At 42.1% G+C, this 23,608-nt stretch overlaps 1 protein-coding gene across 1 annotated transcript in view; it reads left to right on the top strand.

Annotated features, from left to right (window-relative positions):
• The window catches only part of plgrkt (plasminogen receptor, C-terminal lysine transmembrane protein), a 102,499-nt gene extending 79,534 nt beyond the window's left edge, over positions 1–22,965 (top strand). Inside the window, exons 3-5 of the mRNA XM_068028964.1 lie at positions 16,872–17,002; positions 19,256–19,365; positions 22,678–22,965. Coding sequence (XP_067885065.1) covers positions 16,872–17,002; positions 19,256–19,365; positions 22,678–22,799 — 363 coding nt within the window. The 3' untranslated portion in view covers positions 22,800–22,965. The remainder of the gene's footprint in view (positions 1–16,871; positions 17,003–19,255; positions 19,366–22,677) is intronic.
• The last annotated feature ends 643 nt before the right edge of the window (positions 22,966–23,608 follow it).

Here is a 23,608-nt window from a genome sequence, read left to right as displayed (position 1 = left end):
GAAATATCTCTTATAGACTCCACACTTTTCACTTCATCTACAAATCCGGGGCACTTCGTTCATTATGTTGATCAATATGTTGGTTTGAAGTAATACTATTATCCTGATCCCTTGTCAGTCAGATACTCATCAAGATTACATAAAATGTGGCTTAGGTCATAAAAATTGACCTTTTGAAAAAGCTGTGAAATAGGGAGTTATTTTCGCTGCAGAGAACTTTTCACTTAGAGAATGTTAGTCTTGTATACAAAAGCATGTAGGAAAACTTGAAGCACCCACACCACAGTATGATGCATTATATCCTGCATATGCTGTGAGTAATGGTCATAATTGGTATAATTAATATATTTGCTATTGAATAAAAGGAATCACAGCTTCCAAGAAGAAACAAAATCCAATAATTTACTATAAACAACTGCAAAGTGCATTTATGTAGTACTTTAATGTAGAAAAAAAATCCCAAGGTACTTCGCAGAGGTGGAATCATTTATCTAAATAAATAAATAAATGAGCCAAATAAGCACATATTAGGAGGTGTAGCCAAAAGAGATGAGCTTTAAGGAGGGTCTTAAAGGAGGACAGCGTGGTGGGCAGGCTGAGACATTTATGGAGGGAATTTCAGAGCTTGGGGCATTGATAACTGAAAACACAGATACCATTGCATTTGTTAGCTCAAAACTTGACTATTCCAGTGGTCTCCTGGACCACTTCCCACCTTGCAATCTCCATAAACTTGAGCTCATCCAAAACTCTACTGCCATATCCAAGATCGCACCAAGTCTCGATCACCCATCACCCCTGTGCTTACTGATGTACACTGGCTCCTTGTCCAGCAACTGCTCTATTTTAAAATTCTCATCCTTGTTTTCATATCCTTCAAGCAACCCCACCCCCCCCCCCATCCCCCCCTCCCAAATTCTGTCCAATTCTGGCCTCTTGTGTGTCCGCAATTTTAATCTTGCATTTATTTAGTACCTTTAATGTTATAAAACATCCCAAGGTGCATCACAGAACTGTTAACAAACAAAATTTGATACTGAGCCACAATAAGGAGTGTCTTAAAGGAGGAAGGGATGCATAGAAGTGGACAATCCTTAAAACCAACCTCGTTAACCAAGCTATCGGTCACCTCTCCTAATAGCCCCTCATGTGACTTAATGTCAAATTTTGGTTGATAAAGCACCTGTGGAGCATCTTAGGTAATTCTACAAGGCTAAAGATGCTATATAAATGCAAGATCTTGTTGTTGAAGGGAGTGTTACAGTCAGGTGAGGAGGAGTCGAAGGGCTTCCCTTTTATCTCTCTCCCTGTTTGACCACAACAGGTTTAACTATTTTTGTAAAGTGGATGTACTGGTCAATTCAGGAGGTGCTTGGTTACTTACTTGCTATGATCATAACAAGAACCAATCGGACAGGTTTTCTTGAGTTTACCTAACAAAGAGGTTTACTTTATTGTACCTAAAATGAACTAATGAAAATAATAAACTATGTGCCAACTGTCACTCTCCCTCACACACACACACTAGAGGTTTACACACACAAATAGGTTACAGAGTGGGGAAAGGTAGATTGGGTGAGTTAGAGTCTATAGAAAAAAAGGGGTATATAGTCTGTGGGGTTTGGTGATTTGGCTGGCTTCCAGCTGAATTCGGTGGCCCTGAGACTTCTGGTTCAAAGAGGTAGATGACTGGTTCAGTGGGTCTTCGCGATGTGGGTGATTTCCTCCAACGGGGTTTCTGATTGTAGCCGGAGTATGCAAAGGTGGCAGTCAACAAGCAGAGTTCGAAACTTGTAAGTTGAAATGGGGAGAGAGAGAGGGACCTCCGCTTGAGTCTGCATGCATCAGAGTCCAGAAGCTTCTCCTCTGCTGTAAAGAAAACACCAGCTTAAAACTGAAGATGGGGAGGAGCTTGTAACATGACAGTCACCCAGTGATTCAAACATTGTAGCAGTGTCTTCTTCTTGATAAAAAGAACAGGTAGTTCCCTTAAACTTCCTGGGTCTTGGCTCTTGCTGGGGAATGCGAAGACATTTTGTCTCCCTCCTCACAGGCCCTACAAGGTGGGAGACAGAGTTGCAAATTAGGTGGCCATCCTAAGATGTCAGCAAAGTCATCTTTTTTATCTGTTCTTTTTTAAATTTCTTCAAAAAATATAAATTCAGATATCCAGTCAGTGGATTAAAGAAAAATATCATTCAACAAAGCAAGTTGATGGGACAGAAGTCAGAGGAAAGGAGAATTCATTTAGGGAGTAAGATTGTAGGGTTGAGGGAGGTTGCAAAGAAATGGAGAGGGAAGGCCTTTAAGGGGTTTAAACATCATGATGAACATTTTAAAATTGGAGGTGTTGATTGAGACATACAAGATTCTGAAAGGGCTTGGTAGGGTTGAAGCTGAGAGATTGTTCCCACTGGTCAGGAAATCTAGAACACGGGGACACAGTCTCGGGATAAGGGACCAATCATTCAGGACTGAGATGAGGAGAAATTACTTCACTCAAAGAGTTGTGAATCTTTGGAATTCTCTACCCCAGAGGGCTGTGGATGCTCCATCATTGATTACATTTAAGGCTGGGATAAGATAGATTTTTGGTCTCGCAGGGAATCGAGGCATATGGGGAGCTGGCAGGAAAGTGGAATTGAAGCCCAAGATAAGCCATGATCGTATTGAATGGCAGAGCAGGCTTGATGGGCCATATAGTCTACTTCTGCTCCTATTTCTTGTGTTCCTGTGTTGGTCGGGAAGGACAGGAGTGATGGGTGTGGCACTTGGTGCAGAATAGGATAGGGGCAGTAGAGATTTATATGAGCAGGAGTTTACAGAGGGTGGAGGATTGGAAGTCAGCCAGGAATGCATTGGGATGGTGAGGTCTGTAAGTGACACAGGCATGGATGAGACTGTCAGCAGCAGAAAGGCTGAGGCAATCAATGTTGTGTAAGTAAACAATCTATGTGATGCAAGGGATATGGCACCAGAAGCGCAGCTTGGGTTTGAATATGATGCTGAGGTCATGGTTCAAGCTGAGACAGTGACTGGATGGGTGTGGGGGGAGGGTGATAGAATCAGTGGTGAGGGTGGGGAGACTGTGATCGGGGCCAAAGACTATGATTTTGATCTTCCCAATGTTTAACTGGAGAAAATTCCATCACATCCAAGACTGGATGCTAGACATGTAATCTGACAGGACAGAGGCAGTGCAGGGGTTGATCTTGGTGTCATCAGTGTACGTGTGCAAACGCTTCCATTTATTCAACTGATGCTCCCATTTAGATGAGGCTACAATGAATTTGTTTGTACTGAAAACATCTAAATCTTTAGTATTTTCTTACAGTACCCTTGTTGAGTCTGGCTAGCTAAATATGTCATGAGTAGGAATAACAATTGCAGTCTGCTGTTGGAGATGTTTGGTTCCAATGATATACCATCATGTGCTGCGGAAAGTATTCATAAAGTTTTGAACTTTAAATGGGAAGGTGGCGGGCAACAATTAAAATCAACATTGACATAAATTTGTTTGGTGCTTGTGGTGTACCCAACCGTTTTCTATTTACAATATGTAAAATTTATTCTCAAGCATATGTTTACAATCATTTATCCAACATGTTAGGTAAATCTTTAAGAATGTATGTGCAGCACATGCCATAAATACTAAGTACCCCATTATAATACAGAAATTTTAAATACTTAACCAAAGAAATATACACTAAAATCACTTTTCCTTTTTTCAAGCCAAAATATTGCTCATTAATGTTGCCTAGTTGCACAGTGTGTTAACACACTGAGTTTCAGGTTATGAGATTCAGGTGTCAGTCACCAACTCAGCTGACATTACAGTCCAGACTTCTTCTAATTGTAAGTTGCTAAACTGGACCGAGACATCGAGCACCTGACATCAGGCAGAGCTGAGCGGTTTTGGACATCTAGATTTACAGCACATTAGCATTTCGAAACGAAACTACTGAAAAGTCTAAAATACTGAGCAGGTCTGGCAGCATCTGTGGAGAGAGCAACAGATTTAACGTTTCAGGTCGATGACCTTTCATAAGAACTGGGAAAAGTTAGAAATGTAATAGGTTTTGAGCAAGGGGAAGTGTGGGGGGGGGGTGGTGGAGGTGGGAAAAAGATCAAAAGGGAAGTTTTGTGATAGGATGGATGGCAGAAGAGTTAGTCGTGGAGGGGCAAAGGGAGGGGTGATGGGACAAGAAAGAAGCAAAAGATATTCTAGAGCAGGTGTGAATAGCAGAATGGTGAACATCTGCCGTTCGAAAGCAAAAACAAGAGGAAAAACAAGGTTAAGACCGGAACATGTAGAGAAAAAGAAACAAATTGGGAGGCAGAGATTATGGTCTGAAATTGTTAAACTTAATGTTGAGTCCAGAAGGCTGTAAAGTGCCAATAGAAAGATGAGGTGCTGTTACTCGAGCTTATGTTGAACTTCATTGGAACACTGATGAGAGAACATGGTCCATTTCTGACTCTTCCCTTCCTCGGCTTCTCTTTCTCCATTTATCAGACTAGGCTATCAACAACAAATATTCACGAAAATCCCACAGACTCCCACAACTACCTCAACTACACTTCCTCACATTCTGCTTCCTGTAAAGACTCCATTCCATTCTCCCAGTTTCTCCATCTCCGTCGCATCTGTTCTGATATTACCAGCTTTCATAGCAGCATTTCCGATGTGTCTTCCTTTTTCCTCAACCAAGGATTCCCCCTTGTTGTACGATTGCCTTTAAGAGTAATATCCCCTCAAGATCTGCTAATGAGCTCAGTGCCAGGATGTACTCATGTGACTACAAGCCTGAGTCACTCAGTAACTAACACCGAGAGGCAGGTTCTGTAAATAGTTAGCTCTGTGCTGTATATAATAGATGTTAATAAACCTATTTGAGAGCTTCATCAAACTGGACTCCACACATCTCATTTATGTTGTATCAAACAACATAAAAATAACTCATTAAGTGGTAGCGAGCTCATCATTACACACCCTGCCGTGGTTGATAGGGCACTCGACTGTGTCCTTTCTATTTCACACACTTCTGCTCTCACCCCATCCCCCTCTTGTCCTTACCTTCCACCCCACCAGCCTCTGTATTCAACGGATCATCCTCTAACATTTCTGTCACCTCCAGCGTGATGCCACCACCAAACGTATCTTCACCTTCCCTGCCTTTTCAGCATTCTGAAGGGACTGTTCCCTCCACGACGCCCTGGTCCACTCTTCAATGACCCCCAACACCCCATTCCCTTCCCATGTCACATTTTCCATGCAAGCACAGGAGATGTAAAGCCTGCCGTTTTACTTCCTCTCTCCTCACCACCCAAGACCCCAAACACTCCGTCCAAGTTAAGAAACAATTTACTTGAACTTCTTTCAATTTAGTATACTGTAGTCGCTGCTCACAATGCGATCTGCTCTACACTGGGGAGACCAAATGCAGATTGGGTGACTGCTTTGTAGAACACCTCCATTCAGTCCGCAAACATGACTCTGAGCAATCAGTCACCTGGCCTGTTAATTCTCTGCCGTGTTCTCACACTGACATCTCTGCCCTCGGCATCCTGCACTGTTCCAATGAAGCTCAATGTAAGCTCGAGGACCAGCACCTCACCTTTCAATTGGGCACCTTACAGCCTTCTGGGCTCAATATTGAGTTTAACAATTTCAGACTGTAATCTCTCCCACATTTTATTTCCTTTTCTTTGCATGTTTCGGTCCTACCCTTATTTTTCTCTTGTTTTTGCTTTCGGATGACAGATGTTCATCATTCCGCTATTCACACCTGCTCTAGGCACACCTTTTGTTTCTTTGTGTTTTTTTTGCCCTATTACCACTTCCTTTGGCCCTGCATGACTAACTCTTTCGTTATTTAATCTCTCCTGTCTTGCGCCCTATCACAGACCTTCCCTTTTGTTCCTTTTCCCACCCTCCCACATTTCACCAGCTTAAAACCTATTGCATTTCTAACTTTTCCCAGTTCTGATGAAAGGTCATCAACATGAAACGTTAACTGCCTCCCTCCACAGATGCTGCTACAGCTGCTGAGTATTTCCAGCATTTTCTGTATTTATTTAAGATTTCCAGCATTCACAGTATTTTGCTCTTGTACTGAAAAGTCTATGCATGTAGAGGTTTTATTTGCATACTCTCTGTCTGGGTGTGCCCCATTTACCAAAATCCAGCTTCCTTGGGGGCACATTGGCAGAGCTAAAGCTTATAGACTCTCAGGCATGCACATGGGCACTGTGGAGTTTAATTAGCTAAAACCATGCAGCTTGCCAGCAAAGAGCACTGGTAAGCTTAATGTTGCCAGCCCAGCCATTATTATCACAAATATTGTACAAATGTATGTAAAATTTGGCTTGCAAAGGTATAATTTTACAGTTTGTGCTTTTGGCGACCAGATATCCACGGGACCCATGCCCCCTATGATATTTTGTTTCTTCTTGACTGTATATAGAAGCGGTATATTGGAATAAAAAAGTGACAGCAAACTAGCAAAGGAAGTAACATACAGTCTGGCATTTCTCTACAGCAATGTGCTTTAAAGGTTATCAGCTGAATTTGTCCCTGATTCTGTTGTTTCCTTTCTGAATATTAATTTCTTGAAGATGGCATTTTGATTCCGTTATCTTAACTGTTATTTGCATTCTGTAGCAAGAGCAATGAGGAACATGACATTACATGAACGGCCTGTAGCCTTCTCCTTTTGATTGGTGTAATCTGGTTATAAGGATCAATTAGTAAGGATAGCTGCACTGTCTGATCTGAAGTTTTAGTGTTAAAAACAAATATCCCTTTTTCTAACTGTATCTGGAAGTTTGTTTCCTACCTCAGTAATCCATGTGGTATGTAAAACAGTTCAGTACTTTTGCTGATTCTCACTCTGGCATTTCTACCCTATTTTACTACACATGTTTGTACTTTCCCAGTTTAGTTGGCTTTCCCAAATCAGGGGTAGTGTGGGAATGGAATTTGTGAAAGGGGCCAAATGGCTTCAGTCTTCCCATTGTTTAACTGAAGGAAATGTCTGCTAATCTGATGTTGGACAAGTAGCCTAACAACACAGAGGCAGTGGCATGGTCGAGAGAGGTGGTGATGAGATAGATCTCTGTGTTATCAGTGTTCACGTGGAACCTGATGTGTTTGCAGACGCCGAGGGACAGCATGTAGATGAGAAATAGGAGGGAGCCAAGGTTAGATCCTTGGGGTACTCCAGAAATATTGATCAGAAAAGATTCAGAAACCATCTCTATCCTCTTCAGGTAAGAGCACTAGTTCTTAAAAGGTTGCTTTTAATGGTATTTGTCTTGCTGTCATGTAATTCTCCTGAGTGGCTCAATGTGTTTGTTTTAAGTTAGCATAGTTGTGCCAGAAACTTTCTTCAAAAGCTTTAAATAAAACTTGATATCACAGTGCACTTCTCTGACCTAATTTGAAACTAGCCCAGAGTGAAAAATAGTCTCTTCTCTCTGCTAATTGTAAGGGTACTATGTGAATTAGAGGCAGTATCAATGCATTTCCAAACGTGAGTGGAATTAGAGTACAAAACACTCGATAATTCTGCATAATCTAAATAATTAAAAGTCTTGTCGCTGACACCGACCTGTACTGTTGCATCTCAAAGTATGACATCTTGAAGACATGTCTCTTTAAAAGCACCATGGGTCTCGAGCACAAAGAAATTGCACAAATAACCACTAGCTATTCAATTAACCATGCTGATTTAGCCAATCAAAAACCAATACCATTCACTATAGGGACGTTACTAATATGCAGTTAGAAAACACAACTAAACTAATTATATTAGCCATTTTTTAATCCCAACAACCCCAGTATGAATGAACCAAAAAGAACCAATTAAATGGAAAAAAAAATTACAATCGTTACGACCGAAGAGGAGGAATGCTTCAAGGCTTTAATATTGTTAATGATGAGGTGGAAGAAGTACACTGTCTTTCTCTAGTTCCACTTCTCCACAGGTCACAACAGATATTTAAATGTTTACCCGGTTACCAATATAGCCAATTAAATACTCATATTCAACATATATTCAATTATATTTTTATTCAGAATAAAATTCACCAACCATGTTTCTTTAATAAGCAAAATTATTAATTTATTATAAAACAACTTTCAGTAAAGATGAAAAGCATTAGCACACAGATTGAAATATGAAAGTTCCTTTTTAAAATTAGCCACAAACACACACCGTTGAAAGAAAAAATAAAGAAGTTTACTCTGCAGAGATCTTTTTTTATTAAAGAAACCTGGTTGGTGAATTTTATTCTAAAATAAAAATATATATAATGGGAGTTACAAATTTATTTTTGTTCCTATGGAACTACAGTACCCCGAAGGCTCCATGATGGTCCATATTCTATGAGAATATCATAAATGTAGGTTTTTGAAAGTTGAAATCATCAACCTAGTTATCTACCTCACCAGAAGAAAGTTTTCTGTCCCTTATTTTAAAGACAATATTATGTTCCCTTGTATTTCACATTACATGCCATCATTCCTTCATTCCACATTCTCCAATCACTGTAGAAGTATAGCGTAGTTAATTAGAAAGTTCCACAGATCTGCTCCCAGTCCATAGTGCAGCAGAAATATGCTAATGCCCATTTTGCCTCCCCACTGAAGTTGAATTTCACACTGGTGGTTTCCCAAAAACCTAACAGTGCAACTCCTATACAGAAATTCTACTCTTCAATTGGATTATAAGAAGGCTATTTGGTCGACATGGTATAGTTAGGAACATTTTATATTTTTTGTTGCATCAGGAAAAATGATGAGTAATGCAACCTTTATAGAGCCGAAATGGGTTCATTAGGTGTGTTTAGACCAAAGGTTCTGTGATCCACTTCCCTTTATGCAGCTGACTCTGACATAAATGTCTAGATACTAGGGATCATGAAACACAGTGTCATTAGAAAAGCTGATGTGTTTCACCACAATTCTGAAATGACTGAGCGTTTGGAAATTGACATCTGTTAGCATAAAGGTAAAGAGTGATTAGGCTGATAGGAATAAAGACCTTTATTTTCAACTCCAGCAGTGGATCAACAAGAGTATCCATGGAGCTGAGCTGAATAGACCGGGAAGGTTCTGGATGTCTCAGCCTAGATGCCAGCAGGGACGGATAATGCTGCTGGATCATGGAAGGGAAAATCAACCAAGGTTCCTGCTCCTGATTACTATCCAACAACTCTTGCAGGAGTGGCTGTGTGTGGATGTCAGATGAGCAGAGGGGGAGTCATGGTTATGAGAATTTTACAGTTAAATAACCTAATATAGGAATAATGTCTACTTGGTTGAGGTGCTAGGAGATGGCCAGCTTTCAAAGGCTTTGTAAAATGGAGGGGAGACAAATAGGGAGAAAAGAGAAACAGACGATTTTGTACACACACTTTTTACATAATGTTGTAAATGCTAGATAACTAATTAAATCAGGATGTTAATCCATGGGGAGAAAATGTACCATTGTTGACAGTGTGGGTTCCAGTTAAAGAAAAAACATAGCAGGGACAATTTCAACTTAACTCTCCCATTGGAAAACTGATGGGATCATGTGCAATGCTGTTTTTATACTGGCTATTGAAGTCATTGGTGAGTAATATTTTGCAGGGTGTAAAATCAGCATCCCACCTGATCCTGTGAATTGTAAGCTCAGCCAAGAGGTAATTATTCAAGTATGAGCCTCAACAGTTAGTGTCAGCAGGTTAACTGATTGAGGTGCAACACAGCCAATTCCAATTCTGTACACAGCTGCATATAGATACATCCAGCATAGGCTGCCAGAGAGGATACTAATTTTCACAGTCTTAGAGAGATGCTAAAGCCAATTGTAACCCCCCATCACCACCTGGGCTAAGAACATGTTCATGATTTCACCAGCAATACGAAACACAGGAAATCTTAACAAACACATTACCAATGCTGCTCTGTACAGCAGTCAGGGGGATTCTCACCGTAATGTCAACTATGTTCACATTCGCTTTGCACTTCATGAATCTGAGGCAAACGTTATAGTTCTCGGCACATTTACCAATAGATTTTTTTTTCAAATGAATACTGGTGAGTGCTTCAGTCACCAAATTTCTTTGAAACAGGGTCGGTGCAGGTTTCTATGGGGAGTTTAGGAAAGCATGCCAGGAACAGCACCGGGTATTACCTAAAAATGAGATGTCAACCTGGTGAAGCTACAACACAGGACTACATGCATGTTAAACAGCGGAAGTAACCTGCTATGGACAGAGCTAAGCAATCTTACAAGCAATGGATCAAATCAAAGCTCTGCAGGCCTCCCATATCCAGTCGTGAATGGTGGTGGATATTCAAACAGCTAACTGGAGGAGGAGGCTCAACATGCATCCCCATCCTCAATGATGGGCGCAAAAGACAAGGCTGAAGCGTTCTCAGCTATCTTGAACCAAAAGTGCCAAATGGCTAATTCATTTAGACTGTCGTCTGAAGACCCCAGCATCACAGATGTCAGTCTTCAGCCAATTAGATTCACTTCACGTGATAGTAAGAGACAGCTGAGTGCACTGGATGCAGCAAAGGCTATGGGCCCAACAACATTGACAGTGTTGTCTAACACTGAAAACTTATGATGCAGAATTGGCCACACTTCTGGCCAATTTGTTCCAGTACCAGATGAAGCATCAAGGAGCCCTAGTAAATTTGAAGTCAATGGGAATCAGAGAGAAAATGCTTCATTGGCTGGAGTCATACCTAGCGCAAAGGAAGATGGCTGTGGTTGTTGGAGGTCAATCATCTCAGCCCCAGGACATCACTGCAGGAGGTCTTTAGGGTAGTGGCCTAGGCCTAACCATCTTCAGCTGCTTCATCTATGACCTTCCCTCCATCATAAGGTCAGAAGTGGGAATGCTCACTGATGATTGCACAATGTTCAATTCCATTTGAAACTCCTCAAATAATGAAGCAGTCAGTGCCCACATGCAGCAACAGCCGGACAACATTCAGGCTTAGGCAGATCAGTGGCAAGTAACATTCGTGCCACTCAAGTGCCAGGCAATGTCCATCTCCACCAAGAGAGAATCTCACCATTTCACCTTGATGTTCAACAGCATTGCAATCACTGAATTCCCCCACCATCAACATCCTGGGGGTTACCGTTGACCAGAAACCTAACTTGACAAGCCACAAAAATACTGTGGCTACAAGAGCAAGTCAGAGGCTGGGTATTCCATGGCGAGTAGCTCAGATCCTGACTCCCCAAAGTCCTTCCACCATCTACAAGGCACAAGTCAGGAGTGTGATGGAATACTCTCCACTTGCCTGGATGCGTGCAACTCCAACAACACTCAAGAAGCTCAACACCATCCAGAACAAAGCAGCCTGCTTGATTGGCACCCTATCCACCACCTTCACCATTCACTCCTTCCACCACCGATGCACAGTGGCAGCAGTATGTACCATCTACAAGACGAACTGCAGCAACTCATCAAAGCATCTTCCAAGCCCGCGACCTCTACCACCGTGAAGGATAAGGGCAGCAGATGCATGGGAACACCACCTCCCACAAATTCCCCTCCAAGACAGACAGCATTCTAACTTGAAAATACATCGTCGTTTCTTCATCGTCGCCGAGTCAAACTTCTGGAACTTCTTATGTAACAGCACTGTGGGTGTACCTACACCACATGGACTGCAACGGTTCAAGAAGGTGGCAAATAGGGATGGGCAATTAATGATGGCCTTGCCAGCAATGCCCGCATCCCATGAACAAATAAAAAGGAGTTACTACGTAGTATGCATGCTCTTTTGGTAAGGTTTGGAGCAGATCTCTCATCTTAACTTCTGACAGGTTTATGCTGGGGTTCCAGTCACACTTGCCTGCATCTGCAACAAATGAAATTGAGGTTGCCGACAGTTAAACTGATTTACTTTGTGTTTCAAATATTTTCTACTCCAAACCTGCTTCCAATGTCTTCTAAAATTAATTATCACAGAGGGATACTTAATAGGCGACATGAATAGTTACTTTGTAGTTTACACATGTGCTGTACTAACAAAAAGAAGAAAATTAGACCTAATTATTTTGATATTTTATGAAGTAAATTCTGGTCTGTTATAATTGGCCTAGTTAGTTGAAGAGATAACAAAATGATACCATCAATTACTCCATGAGAAAGAATTAAATAGACCCTGTGAGACTTAGCAACGGTGAGACCAACTGCATTGGAAATCTTCCATTGATTTTTTAAAATTATTATTTTTTTAGATTGAGTGGAGGTAGCTATCAGCTCAACAGAATATCAGAGAATCATACAGCACAGGAAGAGGCCATTCAGCCTATTGAAAGAGCTATCCAGTTAGTCCCATTACGTTGTTCTTTCCCCATATCCTGCAATTTTATTTTCTCCTTCAGGTATTTAAGCTTGAAATTTGAACAGGGCAGAATTTTCCCATGGCAGTTAACTTTAGATTACACTTTCTGTGGTAGTAATGACATGATTCAAAGTTAAAAGTTGTTACTGGACTCATAATATAAATAAGCTACCATTATCTCAAGTTTTCAAGATGCAGTGAGTAAGCAGATTTATTTGTTATACATTTACTGTCTATGTATCGTATTGAATTTGCTATTACAACTTATATTTATATAGTGCCTTTAATGTAAATAAAACACCCCAAGGTGCTTCACAGCAACAATATAAAACACATAAGGAACTGTTAGGTCAGATGATCAAAAGTTTAGTCAAAGAAGTAGGTTTTGAGGAGTGTCTTTAAGGAGAAAAGAGAGGCGGAGAGGTGTAGGGAAAATATTCCAGACCCTAGGACCTAAGCAACTGAAGGCACAGCCACAAATGGTGGAGTGATTAAAATTGGGGAGCACAAAAGGCCAGAATTAGATTTGTGCAGATGTCTCAGAGGGTTGTGGGGCTGAAAGAGATTACAGAGGTAGTGAAGGGTGAGCCCATGGAGGGATTTGAAAGCAAGGAGAGAATTTTAAAAACAAGGCGTTGCTTGACCGGGACCTAATGTAGGTGCATGAGCACAGGGGTGAGAGGTGAACAGGGCTTCATGCAAGTTAGGACAAAGCAGCAGAGGTTTGGATGACCTCAAGTTTACAGAGGGTCTTGAGAATGTGAGAAGCCAGGCAAAAGTGTTTTGGAATAGTCAAGTCTAGAGGTAACAAAGGCATGAATGAGGGTTTCAGCAGCAAACGAGCTGAGTTAGGGACGATGTTGGGCGATATTACCAGGATGAAAATAGATGATCTTACTGATGTGCACATATGTGGTCGGAAGCTCATCTAGGGGTCAGATATGATACCAAAGTTGTGAACAGTCTGGTTTGGTTTTAAACAGTTGCTAGGGAGAGAGATGGAGTCAGTAGTTAGGGAATAGAGTTTGGAGCGGGCACCAAAAACAATGGCTTCAGTCTTCCCAATATTTAATTGGAGGAAATTTCTGCTCATCCAGCATTGCATGTTGGATAAGCAGTCTAATAATTTAACAACAGTGGAGGAGTCAAGAGAAGTGGTGATGAAGTAGAGCTGTGTGTCATGAGCATACATGTGCAAACTAGCATTGTGCTTTCAACTAAGATCATGGAGGTGCAGTATGTAGTTGAGAAATAGAAGAGGCCCAAGGATAGATCCTCTGGGGACACCAGAGATAGTGTGGGAGCAGGAAGAGATGCCATTGCAAGTGATTCTCTGGCTCTGATGAGTTAGATAAGAATGGAACCCAGCAAAAACAGTCCCACCCAGCTCGTGGCTTTTCTGTGTCCAAGATTAAGGCTATCTGCATATTGCCCCTCCAACACCCCATCTGTCACCTACCTGATCTTTTCCATTCTCTCCTATGTCCTTATCCTTCCCATCTCTCCCTTAGCCATTCCATATCATCTGTGAAGCTCACTGCCCACTCCCTCAATTTCTTGCCATGCTTGTTCCTGGCCACACAATTTAATTTTCTTTCTCCGCTGATGGCTGATATTAATTCCATGTCTTGCTCATCCGGTCCTTCCCCAAAATTTCTTTAAAACTATTGGGCCAGAATTTCCTGTCAAAATAACAGCAAGGCTAATGATATCGGGCATTATATATGGGTAAATGGAACAACAACTTGAGGCAAGTAGCAGATCCACAGTGAAATGCGAATATCCAAAAGTTGTCATGCGATCTGCGCCACTCTGCCGTTAACTTCATGAAAATAACATCTCGGCCTTAGCCTCCTCATTTTTTTAGTAACTTGCTGTATTTGTCCATTAAACTAGCCATAGAAAATTAAGTCTGTTCATTACAAGCATAAGTACCAAGTATCTGTCTGATAAATGATAATCACTGCCAATTAACCTCTCTGGCACCGAACATTAACTATTACAACTGTAGAGTCTCATTCCTTCAGGCTTTGAATTCTTAGAGTCATAGAGTCATTTATGGCACAGAAGGAGGCCATTCAGCCCATCAAGTCTATGCCAGCTCTTCGCGGAGCAATCCAGTCAGCCCCACTCCCCTGCTCGATCCCTGTATCCCAGCAAGTTTATTTCCTTCAAGTACTCTTCCAATTTCCTTTTGAAATCATTGATTGTCTCCACTTCCACTACCCGCTTGGGCAGCGAGTTCCAGGTCATTACCCAGGCCCAGGTGAGATATATCCCAGGCTGTTGTGTGAGGCAAGGGAGGAGATTGCAGGGGCTCTGACACAAATTTTCAAATCCTCTTTGGCCACAGGAGAGGTGCCAGAGGACTGGAGGACAGTGAATGTGGTACCATTATTCAAGAAGGGTAGCAGGGATAAACCAGGTAATTACAGGCTGGTGAGTCTAACATCAGTGTTAGGGAAACTATTGGAAAAAATTCTGAGGGACAGGATTAATCTCCATTTAGAGAGGCAGGGATTAATCAAGGATAGTGAGTATGGCTTTGTCAGGGGGAGATCATATCTAAAAAATTTGATTACTTTTATCGAAGAGGTGACTAGGTGTGTAGATGAGGGTTAAGCAGTTGATGTAGTCTACATGGACTTCGGTAAGGCTTTTGATGAAGTCCCACGTGGGAGATTGATCAAGAAGGTAAGAGACCATGGGATCCAGGGCAATTTGGCAAATTGAATCCAAAATTGGCTTAGTGGCAGCAGGCAGACGGTGATGATCGAGGGTTGTTTTTGCGATTGGAAGCCTGTGACCAGTGGATCGGTGCTGGGACCCTTGCAGTTTGTAGTGTACATTAATGATTTAAACGTGAATATAGGAGATATGAGCAGTAAGTTCGCAGATGACACCAAAATTGGTGGTATCGTAAATAGGAGGAGGAAAGCCTTAGATTACAGGATGATATAGATGGGCTGGGAAGATGGGCAGAGCAGTGGCAAATGGAATTTAATCCTGAGAAGTGTAAGGTGATGCATTTTGGGAGGAATAGCAAGACAAGGGAATATACAATCGATGGTTGGACCCTGGGAAGTACAGAGGGTCAGAGGGACCTTGGTGTACGTGTCCATAGATCACTGAAGGCAGCAGCACAGGTAGATAAGGTGGTTAGGAAGGCATATAGGATATTTGCTTTTATTAGCCGAGACATAGAATATAAGAGCAGGGACGTTATGATGGAGCTGTATAAAATGCTAGTTAAGCCACAGCTGGAGTACTGTGTACAGTTCTGGTCGCCACACTTTTGGAAGGATGTGATTGCACTGGAGAGGGTGCAGAGGAGATTCACCAGAATGTTGCCTGGGCTGGAGCATTTCAGCTTTGAAGAGAGACTGGATAGGATAGGGTTGTTTTCCTTAGAGCGGAGAAGGCTGAGGGGGGACCTGATTGAGGTATACAAAATTATGAGGGGCATTGATAGATTACATAGGAAGAAACCTTTTCCCTTAGTGGAGATGTCAATAACTAGAGGGCATAGATTTAAGGTAAAGGGCAGGAGGTTTAGAGGGGATGTGAGGGAAAAAAAGTTCACCCAAGAGGGTGGTTGGAATCTGGAATGCACTGCCTGCAGGGGTGGTAGAGGCAGGAACCGTCACAACATTTAAGAAGTATTTAGATGAGCACTTGAAACGCCATAGCATACAAGGCTACGGGCCAGGTGCTGGAAAATGGCATTAGAATAAATAGGCTTGATGGCCGGCACGGACATGGTGGGCCAAAGGGCCTGTTTCTGTGCTGTATATCTCTATGACTATGACATGCACCCTCAGGTCCCTCTGTTCCTGCACACTCTTTAGAACTGTGCCATTAAGTCTATATTGCCTCACCCTATCTCTTCTGCCAAAATGCAACACCTCACACTGTCTGTATTAAATTCCATCTGCCACTTATCGGGGACCTAAGGAAAGAAGCTTCCTTTTCTCTCAAGTTTTGGACCACATTGTTGACTCAAAATGGCACTCTCACCCTTCTTTCTTCGACCCCTTCCAATCTGCCAAGCAATGACGCCCTAACATTTGGCTATCCCTCTGTGGGTGAGTTCTCCGCTTGCATTTGACTCTTCTCCATGAAATGAGGGATCATAGGCACTGAGCTCCAATTATATTTCAGTTTCCAATTGCACTTACCAATATTCAGAAACATAGAAATATTGTGGCACTGAAGACGGCTGTTGTCGGCCAATCCCACCGCCGGTAAGATAGCTTGGCGACGGGGAGGCGATGGGCCCTCCGCCCCCACCACCCGTCACAACTCTCTGTGCACCCCCGCCTCTGACCCAATCAGAGGGGCCCATTAAATCCAGCCCACTATGACAGATCAACTGGTGGAAATATGTGTTGATTAAGACTACTCAGTTTTCTTGAGAAAAGCAGTTTTTTTTCAGGGTTGGGGAGAGCAGTTTGCAATCTGTTTTCTGATAAACACATTGAATTGCTTGTGTCACCTTTTTCAGCTGGAGAGGCAGATGCTGATGCAAAATGAGATGAGACAGAGACAAGTGGCAATGCAGATCGCATGGTCCCGTGAATTTATAAAGTACTTTGGAACATTTTATGGACTTGCAACTATTGGTTTAACAATAGGGTAAGCATTTTATTTTTGTTCTATGGTCACTGATGGGTTTCATTACAGCAGAATTTTATAGGACAAAATAATTTCCTGAATAAATATCCTTGAAACATAACTGACCCAGAGATCAGTGGCATATGCCTCATTGCTGTTGCTCCAGTGGGAGATACATGGATGCAAGTATACGTTTGTAAGGTACCAATATTCACCAGCATTTCAGAATAAAAACAGTATATTGTTTTTTAAAAAAAACATTGACGGCCGCTCTTTAAATGTCCCCCAGTCAGTAATATGTCTCCTCTTGTTAAGATACTTAATGCTATAAGGTACAAGCATGCAAAGAACCTTATAGATTGCTACTTATTTTTATTTAAATCTAATAGTCCAAGGTGAGGTAATATTGGAATCCAAAAGTGAATAACTAGGATGATTGTCACTCAGGGGACTCCTCAGTTACTGCTGCAAAGGACATCAGAGCACAACTGATTACTCTTCTGTTTGACACAGTCTACCTCAGTGATCACAACTTGCATTTATATAGCGCCTTTTACATAGGTGCTTCACAGTACTGTTATCAAGCAAAGTTTGACACTGAGCCACATAAGGATATATTAGGACAGGTGGACAAAAGCTTGATCAAAGAGCTCGACCTTAAAGAGTGTCTTAAAGGAGGAGAGACTGGTAGAAAGGTTCAGGAAGGGAATTTTACAGCTTAGAGCTTAGGCAGCTAAAAACCCAGTCACCAGTGGTGGAATGATGAAAATTCTCGATGCACAAAAGACCAGAATTAGAGGAGTCCAGAGATCTTGGAGGGTTGTAAGTCTGGAGGAGGTTGCAGAGGTAGGGAGGGGCAAGATTTGGGAGGGATTTGAGAACACTGCCTTAATTTCTTCTCCCCAACTTCTGATAAGGGATTAATCATTCAACCCATTACTCATCCTCAAACATTGGAACACATCAGCAATGACAAAGAGGAGAGACTGGTGGGTGAGTTACTTTGCCTGCCCTGGTCAAATCATTGAATTTTGTGTGGCATTGACCTGCAGTTCTGAGGGTGAGAGAGCTGGCACTCATACCATGTGATTGGAGGTGCCACTAAGAAGCAGTTTTTGCACCTTCATCCCACAGAGGAGGGTTTGGAGATCATTCTTCTAAAACTGTGTGAGGTCTTCTTTCATTTCACAAAGCAACCAGCAACAGACACATTGCAGTGAGCCAGGCATATTCCTTCTTACCTGCTGCTTCCATTTCCTACTGCTGCAATTTTCAACCGACTGGCTTCTTAAAGACCACACGCTAGTTTCCAAGCGCCTGACACAGGATTTACACTGGAGTGATGCCAATGGTCATAAAAATGAGCTGGCCCACAAAATCCTGGCAGATTCAGCTCTGTAGAGCATCAGTGGGTCAAGAGTAGGTGCACTAGCACAAATGGAGCACAACTCGCCATGTGGAATTTTAGGGCCTTGGTGTTTAATAGTATGAATATTTTAAACAGTTTCCCATCTCCTATTGTTTGCATAGGTCTCATACAGGACAGTAATTACATTTGATGATGTTACTGCAAGGAGTAGTTGAGGCAAATAGTATTGGTGCATTAGCACATAAGCACATGAAGAGGAAAGGAATAGAGGGATAAAAGCAAGAAATTCTGGAAATACTCAGCAGGTCTGGCAGCATCTGTGGAGAGAGAAGCAGAGTTAACGTTTCAGGTCAGTGACCTTTCATCAGAACCTAACCTGAAACGTTATCTCTGCTTCTCTCTTGTTTCTTGTTTTTATTTCAGATTTACAGCATCAACAGTATTTTGCTTTTATTTTAAGGAATTGAGGGATATGTTGATGGGGTTAGATGAAGAGTGGTGGGAGGAGGCTCATGTAGCGCATAAATATTGGCACAGACCTGTGGGCCAAATGGCATGTTTCTGTGCTGTAAACACTTTGAAATCCTTGAAGGGATAGATTTTGAGGCCTCCTGCCTGGTGTATGCAGGGCACTGGTGCCCCAAAAATGGCCAAGAAATGACTTACCGTCCAATTCCCATCATCACCAGGGCCACCACAGTCTCTCCCAGGCCTACTTCAGGACAGCTAGTGCACGTACCTGAGTTGTTTGCCATTTTAGGGCAGTGCTAGGTGGTCCAGTTGAAGAAGTTGTCTGTGTTAATTTTGGGGGCCAGGAGGAGTCCAATATTAAGTTTTGCAGGAGATAGGTCTTTCTTATTCAAATATCAGCAATTTAAATTTGACCTTGGCTGTTTTCTGTGTAGAGCCATGAAGAGGAAGACACCAAGACTTCTGGTTCCTATTGTTCCACTAAGCTTCATTCTTGCCTATCAATATGATCTGGCATATGGAACATTAATGCTAAGAATGAAAGGTAAGATACAACCATATATCTGTGACTTTATTGGATCAGTCAAGAAAGGGAGTTAGCTGCATGCTGTTCAAAAGATGATAACGGGCTTGTGATTAAACCTGACTCCATAATTTTTGTCCAATTCAGGTACGACTTCTAAGATCGTAGAATGGCTACAGCCCAGAAGGAGGCCATTCAGCCTGTTGTGTCTGTGCTGGCTCTCTGTAAGAGCCACTCAGCTGGTCCCATTCCCCCGCACATTCCCTGTAGCCTTGCTAATTCTTTCTCTTCAGATAATTATCTAGTTCGCTTTTGAAAGCCACAATTGAATCTGTCTGCACCACACTCTCAGGTAGTGCATTCCAGATCCTAACCACTTGCTGTGCAAAAAAGTTTTTCCTCATGTCTCCTATGGTTCATTTGCCAATCAGCTAATTACACGTACTGTACAGTCCCTACTTTCTATGTTCAGTAATATACCTGTTAAACTTAAGTAGGCTTTGGTGAGAGTTACGTAATGAGTAAAATTCAAAGTAATTTATCACCAGGCCAGTATTTATACAAAAAGTCAAATTTATGGCAGTCAACACAGAATCACTGAATTATTACTGTACAGAAGGAGGCCATTCGGCCCATCATGTCTGTACCAGCTCTCCAAATGAGAAATTCACTTAGTGCCATTCCTTGCCTTGCCCATAACCCGGCATCTTCTTCCTTTTCAGATAACAATCTAATTCCCTTTTAAATGCTTCAATTGAACCTGCCTCCACACTCTCAGGCAGTACATTCCAGACCTTAACCACTCGCTGCCTGAAAAAGTTTTTCATGTCACTTTTGCCTCTTTTGCCAATTACTTTAAATCTGTGCCCTCTCGTTCTCAATCCTTTCACGAGTGGGCACAGTTTCTCTCTATCTACTCTGTCCAGACCCCTCGTGATTTTGAATACCTCTATCAAATCATCTCTCAGCCTTCTCTTCTCCAAGGAAAACAGTCCTAACTTCTCCAATCTATCATCATAACTGAAGTTCCTCATTCCTGGAACCATTCTCTTGAACCTTTTCTGCATTCTCTTGAATGCTTTCACTGCTTTCCTACTGGACACAGTTCTCCAGCTGAGGCCGAACTAATGTCTTATACAGTTCAACATAACCTCCTTGCTCTTGTACTCTATGCTTCTATCAATAGAGCCTAGGATGCTATATGCTTTAGTAACCACTCTCTCATCCTGTCCTGCCACTTTCAATGACTTATGCACATATACACCAAGGTCCCTCTGCTCCTGCACTCCATTTAGAATTGTATCCTTTATTTTATATTGTCTCTCCACGTTCTTCCAATGAAAAGGAATCACATCACATTTCTACGGATTGAATTTCATCTGCCACTTCTCCGCCCATTCCACCAATTTGTCCACCATCACAGGCCAATCAAGTTTAGATAAACACGGGGTCACCCATTAAATCTCCATGCCCAGTGCACAGAGAAACAGAAAATGTAAGTGAGTTGAAATAACTCCAAGTATTTAAATGCTCCAACTGTATTTTGGAATAAGTAAACTAATTGCAAAAGTCACTTGTTAATTTGCTTGCCTTCAGCCTGCAGAAACCTGGGGCTGAATTTATAAGCAAACTTATGTAATCCTTCTCATTATCGCACACAAATTTAGTAAAGTAAGTGCCAGCTGCTGAGGCTAACTCAGTTTGCATTTTTTATTTTTGCAGTTTTGTCTGCAGGAAATTGGGCAGTTTAAATAAATTTCTCACAGTTTCCTCTTTGTCCAATCCTCTGTTCTCTTAGTTGCTCAAATTTTCCACTTGCAATCTATAGCTTGAAGAGCAGCTGCATTGCCCTGGCTAGAGATTTATCCAGAACACTTGGGCCTAAGTAATAGCCTTTCAAAGTTTGTACTGCCATTTTGGTCAGATCATCTTCCACACTCCATTGTGTATCCATTTGTATTTATGAATAAAAACATAATATGGCTTTGTTCTAAAGTGCATAACTAATGCCAGTTTAGATTGATGTCTATGCACATCAGTTGTTGGTATTCTCTAATCAAAAGTTGATTGGGTAGATAGATTTAGATTTTTTGATTTAGAGATACAGCACTGAAACAGGCCCCTCGGCCCACCGAGTCTGTGCCGACCATTAACCACCCATTTATACTAATCCTACACTAATCCCATATTCCTACCACATCCTCACCTGTCCCTATATTCCCCTACCACCTACCTATACTAGGGGCAATTTATAATGGCCAATTTACCTATCAACCTGCAAGTCTTTTGGCTGTGGGAGGAAACCGGAGCACCCGGAGGAAACCCACGCAGACACAGGGAGAACTTGCAAACTCCACACAGGCAGCACCCAGAATTGAACCTGGATCGCTGGAGCTGTGAGGCTGCGGTGCTAACCACTGCGCCACTGAAAATGTTTCCTCTGGTGAGGGAATACAGAATAAGAGAGCATAACCTTAGATTAGAGCTAGGCTGTTCAAAGGTGATGTCAGGAAGCACCTCTTCACACAAAGTGTAGTGGAAACCTGGAACTCTTCCCCCAAAAAGCTGTTGAGGCTGTGAGTCAATTAAAAATGTAAAAACTAAGCTTGATATATTTTTGTTGGATAAGGGAATTAAGCTGGGTAAATGGAGAGAAGATACAGACAGATCAGCCATGGTCTAATTGAATGGCAGAACCAGGCTCGAGAGGCTGAGTGGCCTATTCCTGTTCCTATGTTCCTTTACTATCTCAGAATTTCTGCAAAATAGCTTACTAAGTTTTCAATTTTTAGCACAGCTTTGGTTGTGTAAAGGCTACTGATGGCATTTTATTGCTCAATGCATATTGTCTTTAGGTGCCCTACTAAAATCCTACCTTGAATTCTTCAGCTCCAGTCGATTCATTTTCAACACGCAGTCAACGTCAACTCCCAGTTTGAAGATGTGCATTCAAGTCGTGGGAATGCACGGCAGTTTTCCACCATTTGTTTACTTTTCAGCCAGATGCATTTAGGGGTTTTTGCCTGAAGATATAATAATGAAATTCACAGTCTTTTGGACTGGCTCGTGCCTTATAAAATATAATCGTTGTATGGTCCGTGATCTGTCAGAAATAACCTTGATGCCACTTTCAGATTATATTCTATAGAAGCGAAGAATCCTTCAAAGCTAATCAAAGAAGGCATTCTATGCACTTTTGCACAAGCTGTGAGATCACGTTCACATTCAGCATCAGTTTTCTGAATTACGGGTGCGCACTTAATATTTTCAGTTGTTCTGTGGTGTACATTTGGCAATGAAATGGATAGTTATTGGTTTCATTTTATCTTCCAGATGAGGCAGAGAACATAATTGATACAGAGCGAACCCTACTTGAGATGCCAAAGGGAGTGCCAACTTTTGAAAGCATTGAAAAGGCCAGGAGGGCTCGGAGTATGTTCTTCATTCAAAAATAGGTTGCAAGCACAAAAGACGTGAGGCTGAAGATGTAGATCACAGATCACAGAGGAAGAATGTATTACTGGGAATGAATTGTCCCTGTATGAATCTTTTTAATCAAATGGCATGTAATTGTTGCCTTTAATAAATTGTCTAATATTGATTAAAACTTCAAGTATTCCAGAGGTGTGTTTTATTTGTATTATTTCAACTTCTTGTTTCATCCTGCACCAGCCAGAAGTACACAGGGGAACACAGTGTGAAAATTTCATCTGATGAAGAAAAGCATGAACCTTTTTCATGAGCTCATGCCTTATAAAAGAATATAATTTTTGTATTGTCCCTGGGCTTGCAGAAATGATTTTGTTCCCATTTTCAGACTATGGCCTGGATTTTATGCAGGAGGCGGGGTTCCCAGTGCTGGGCTGAAAAGTTGGGGGGAACCCCGCCTTGGCATTTTTGCCCCACCCCACATCCCCGGCCCATTCCTCCGTTGTTCCACAAGTGAAGATGGAAATCCCACCTCCAAGAGCTGCCGGCCAATCACAGGTCCACCAGCTCAGCAGCAGTACTCAGCAGCAGGCCCACCGCTGGAACCCCGAACCTCAGGTAAGTGAGGCGGGATCGCCGGGGCCAGACTGGAAGGGGTGGGGGGTGGTTGTAAAGTTCAGGGGGAGGGGGTCCCAGGAGGTGCATTTTTTCCCAGCCGGTGCCCTCCATGAGCCAAATATTGACGACGGAAGGGGCCACACCCCCAAGCCCGCAGGGAGGGTGCCTCGTTTTACAAGGCATCCTCCCAACTTGGTGGAGCGACCCCCCCAGCCCC

The sequence above is a fragment of the Heterodontus francisci genome, chromosome 4 (genome assembly GCF_036365525.1).
Source record: "Heterodontus francisci isolate sHetFra1 chromosome 4, sHetFra1.hap1, whole genome shotgun sequence".
Taxonomy (NCBI): Eukaryota; Metazoa; Chordata; class Chondrichthyes; order Heterodontiformes; family Heterodontidae; genus Heterodontus; species Heterodontus francisci.
Note: the sequence above shows the minus strand (reverse complement) of the source record. Positions and strands in the feature narration are given on the sequence as shown.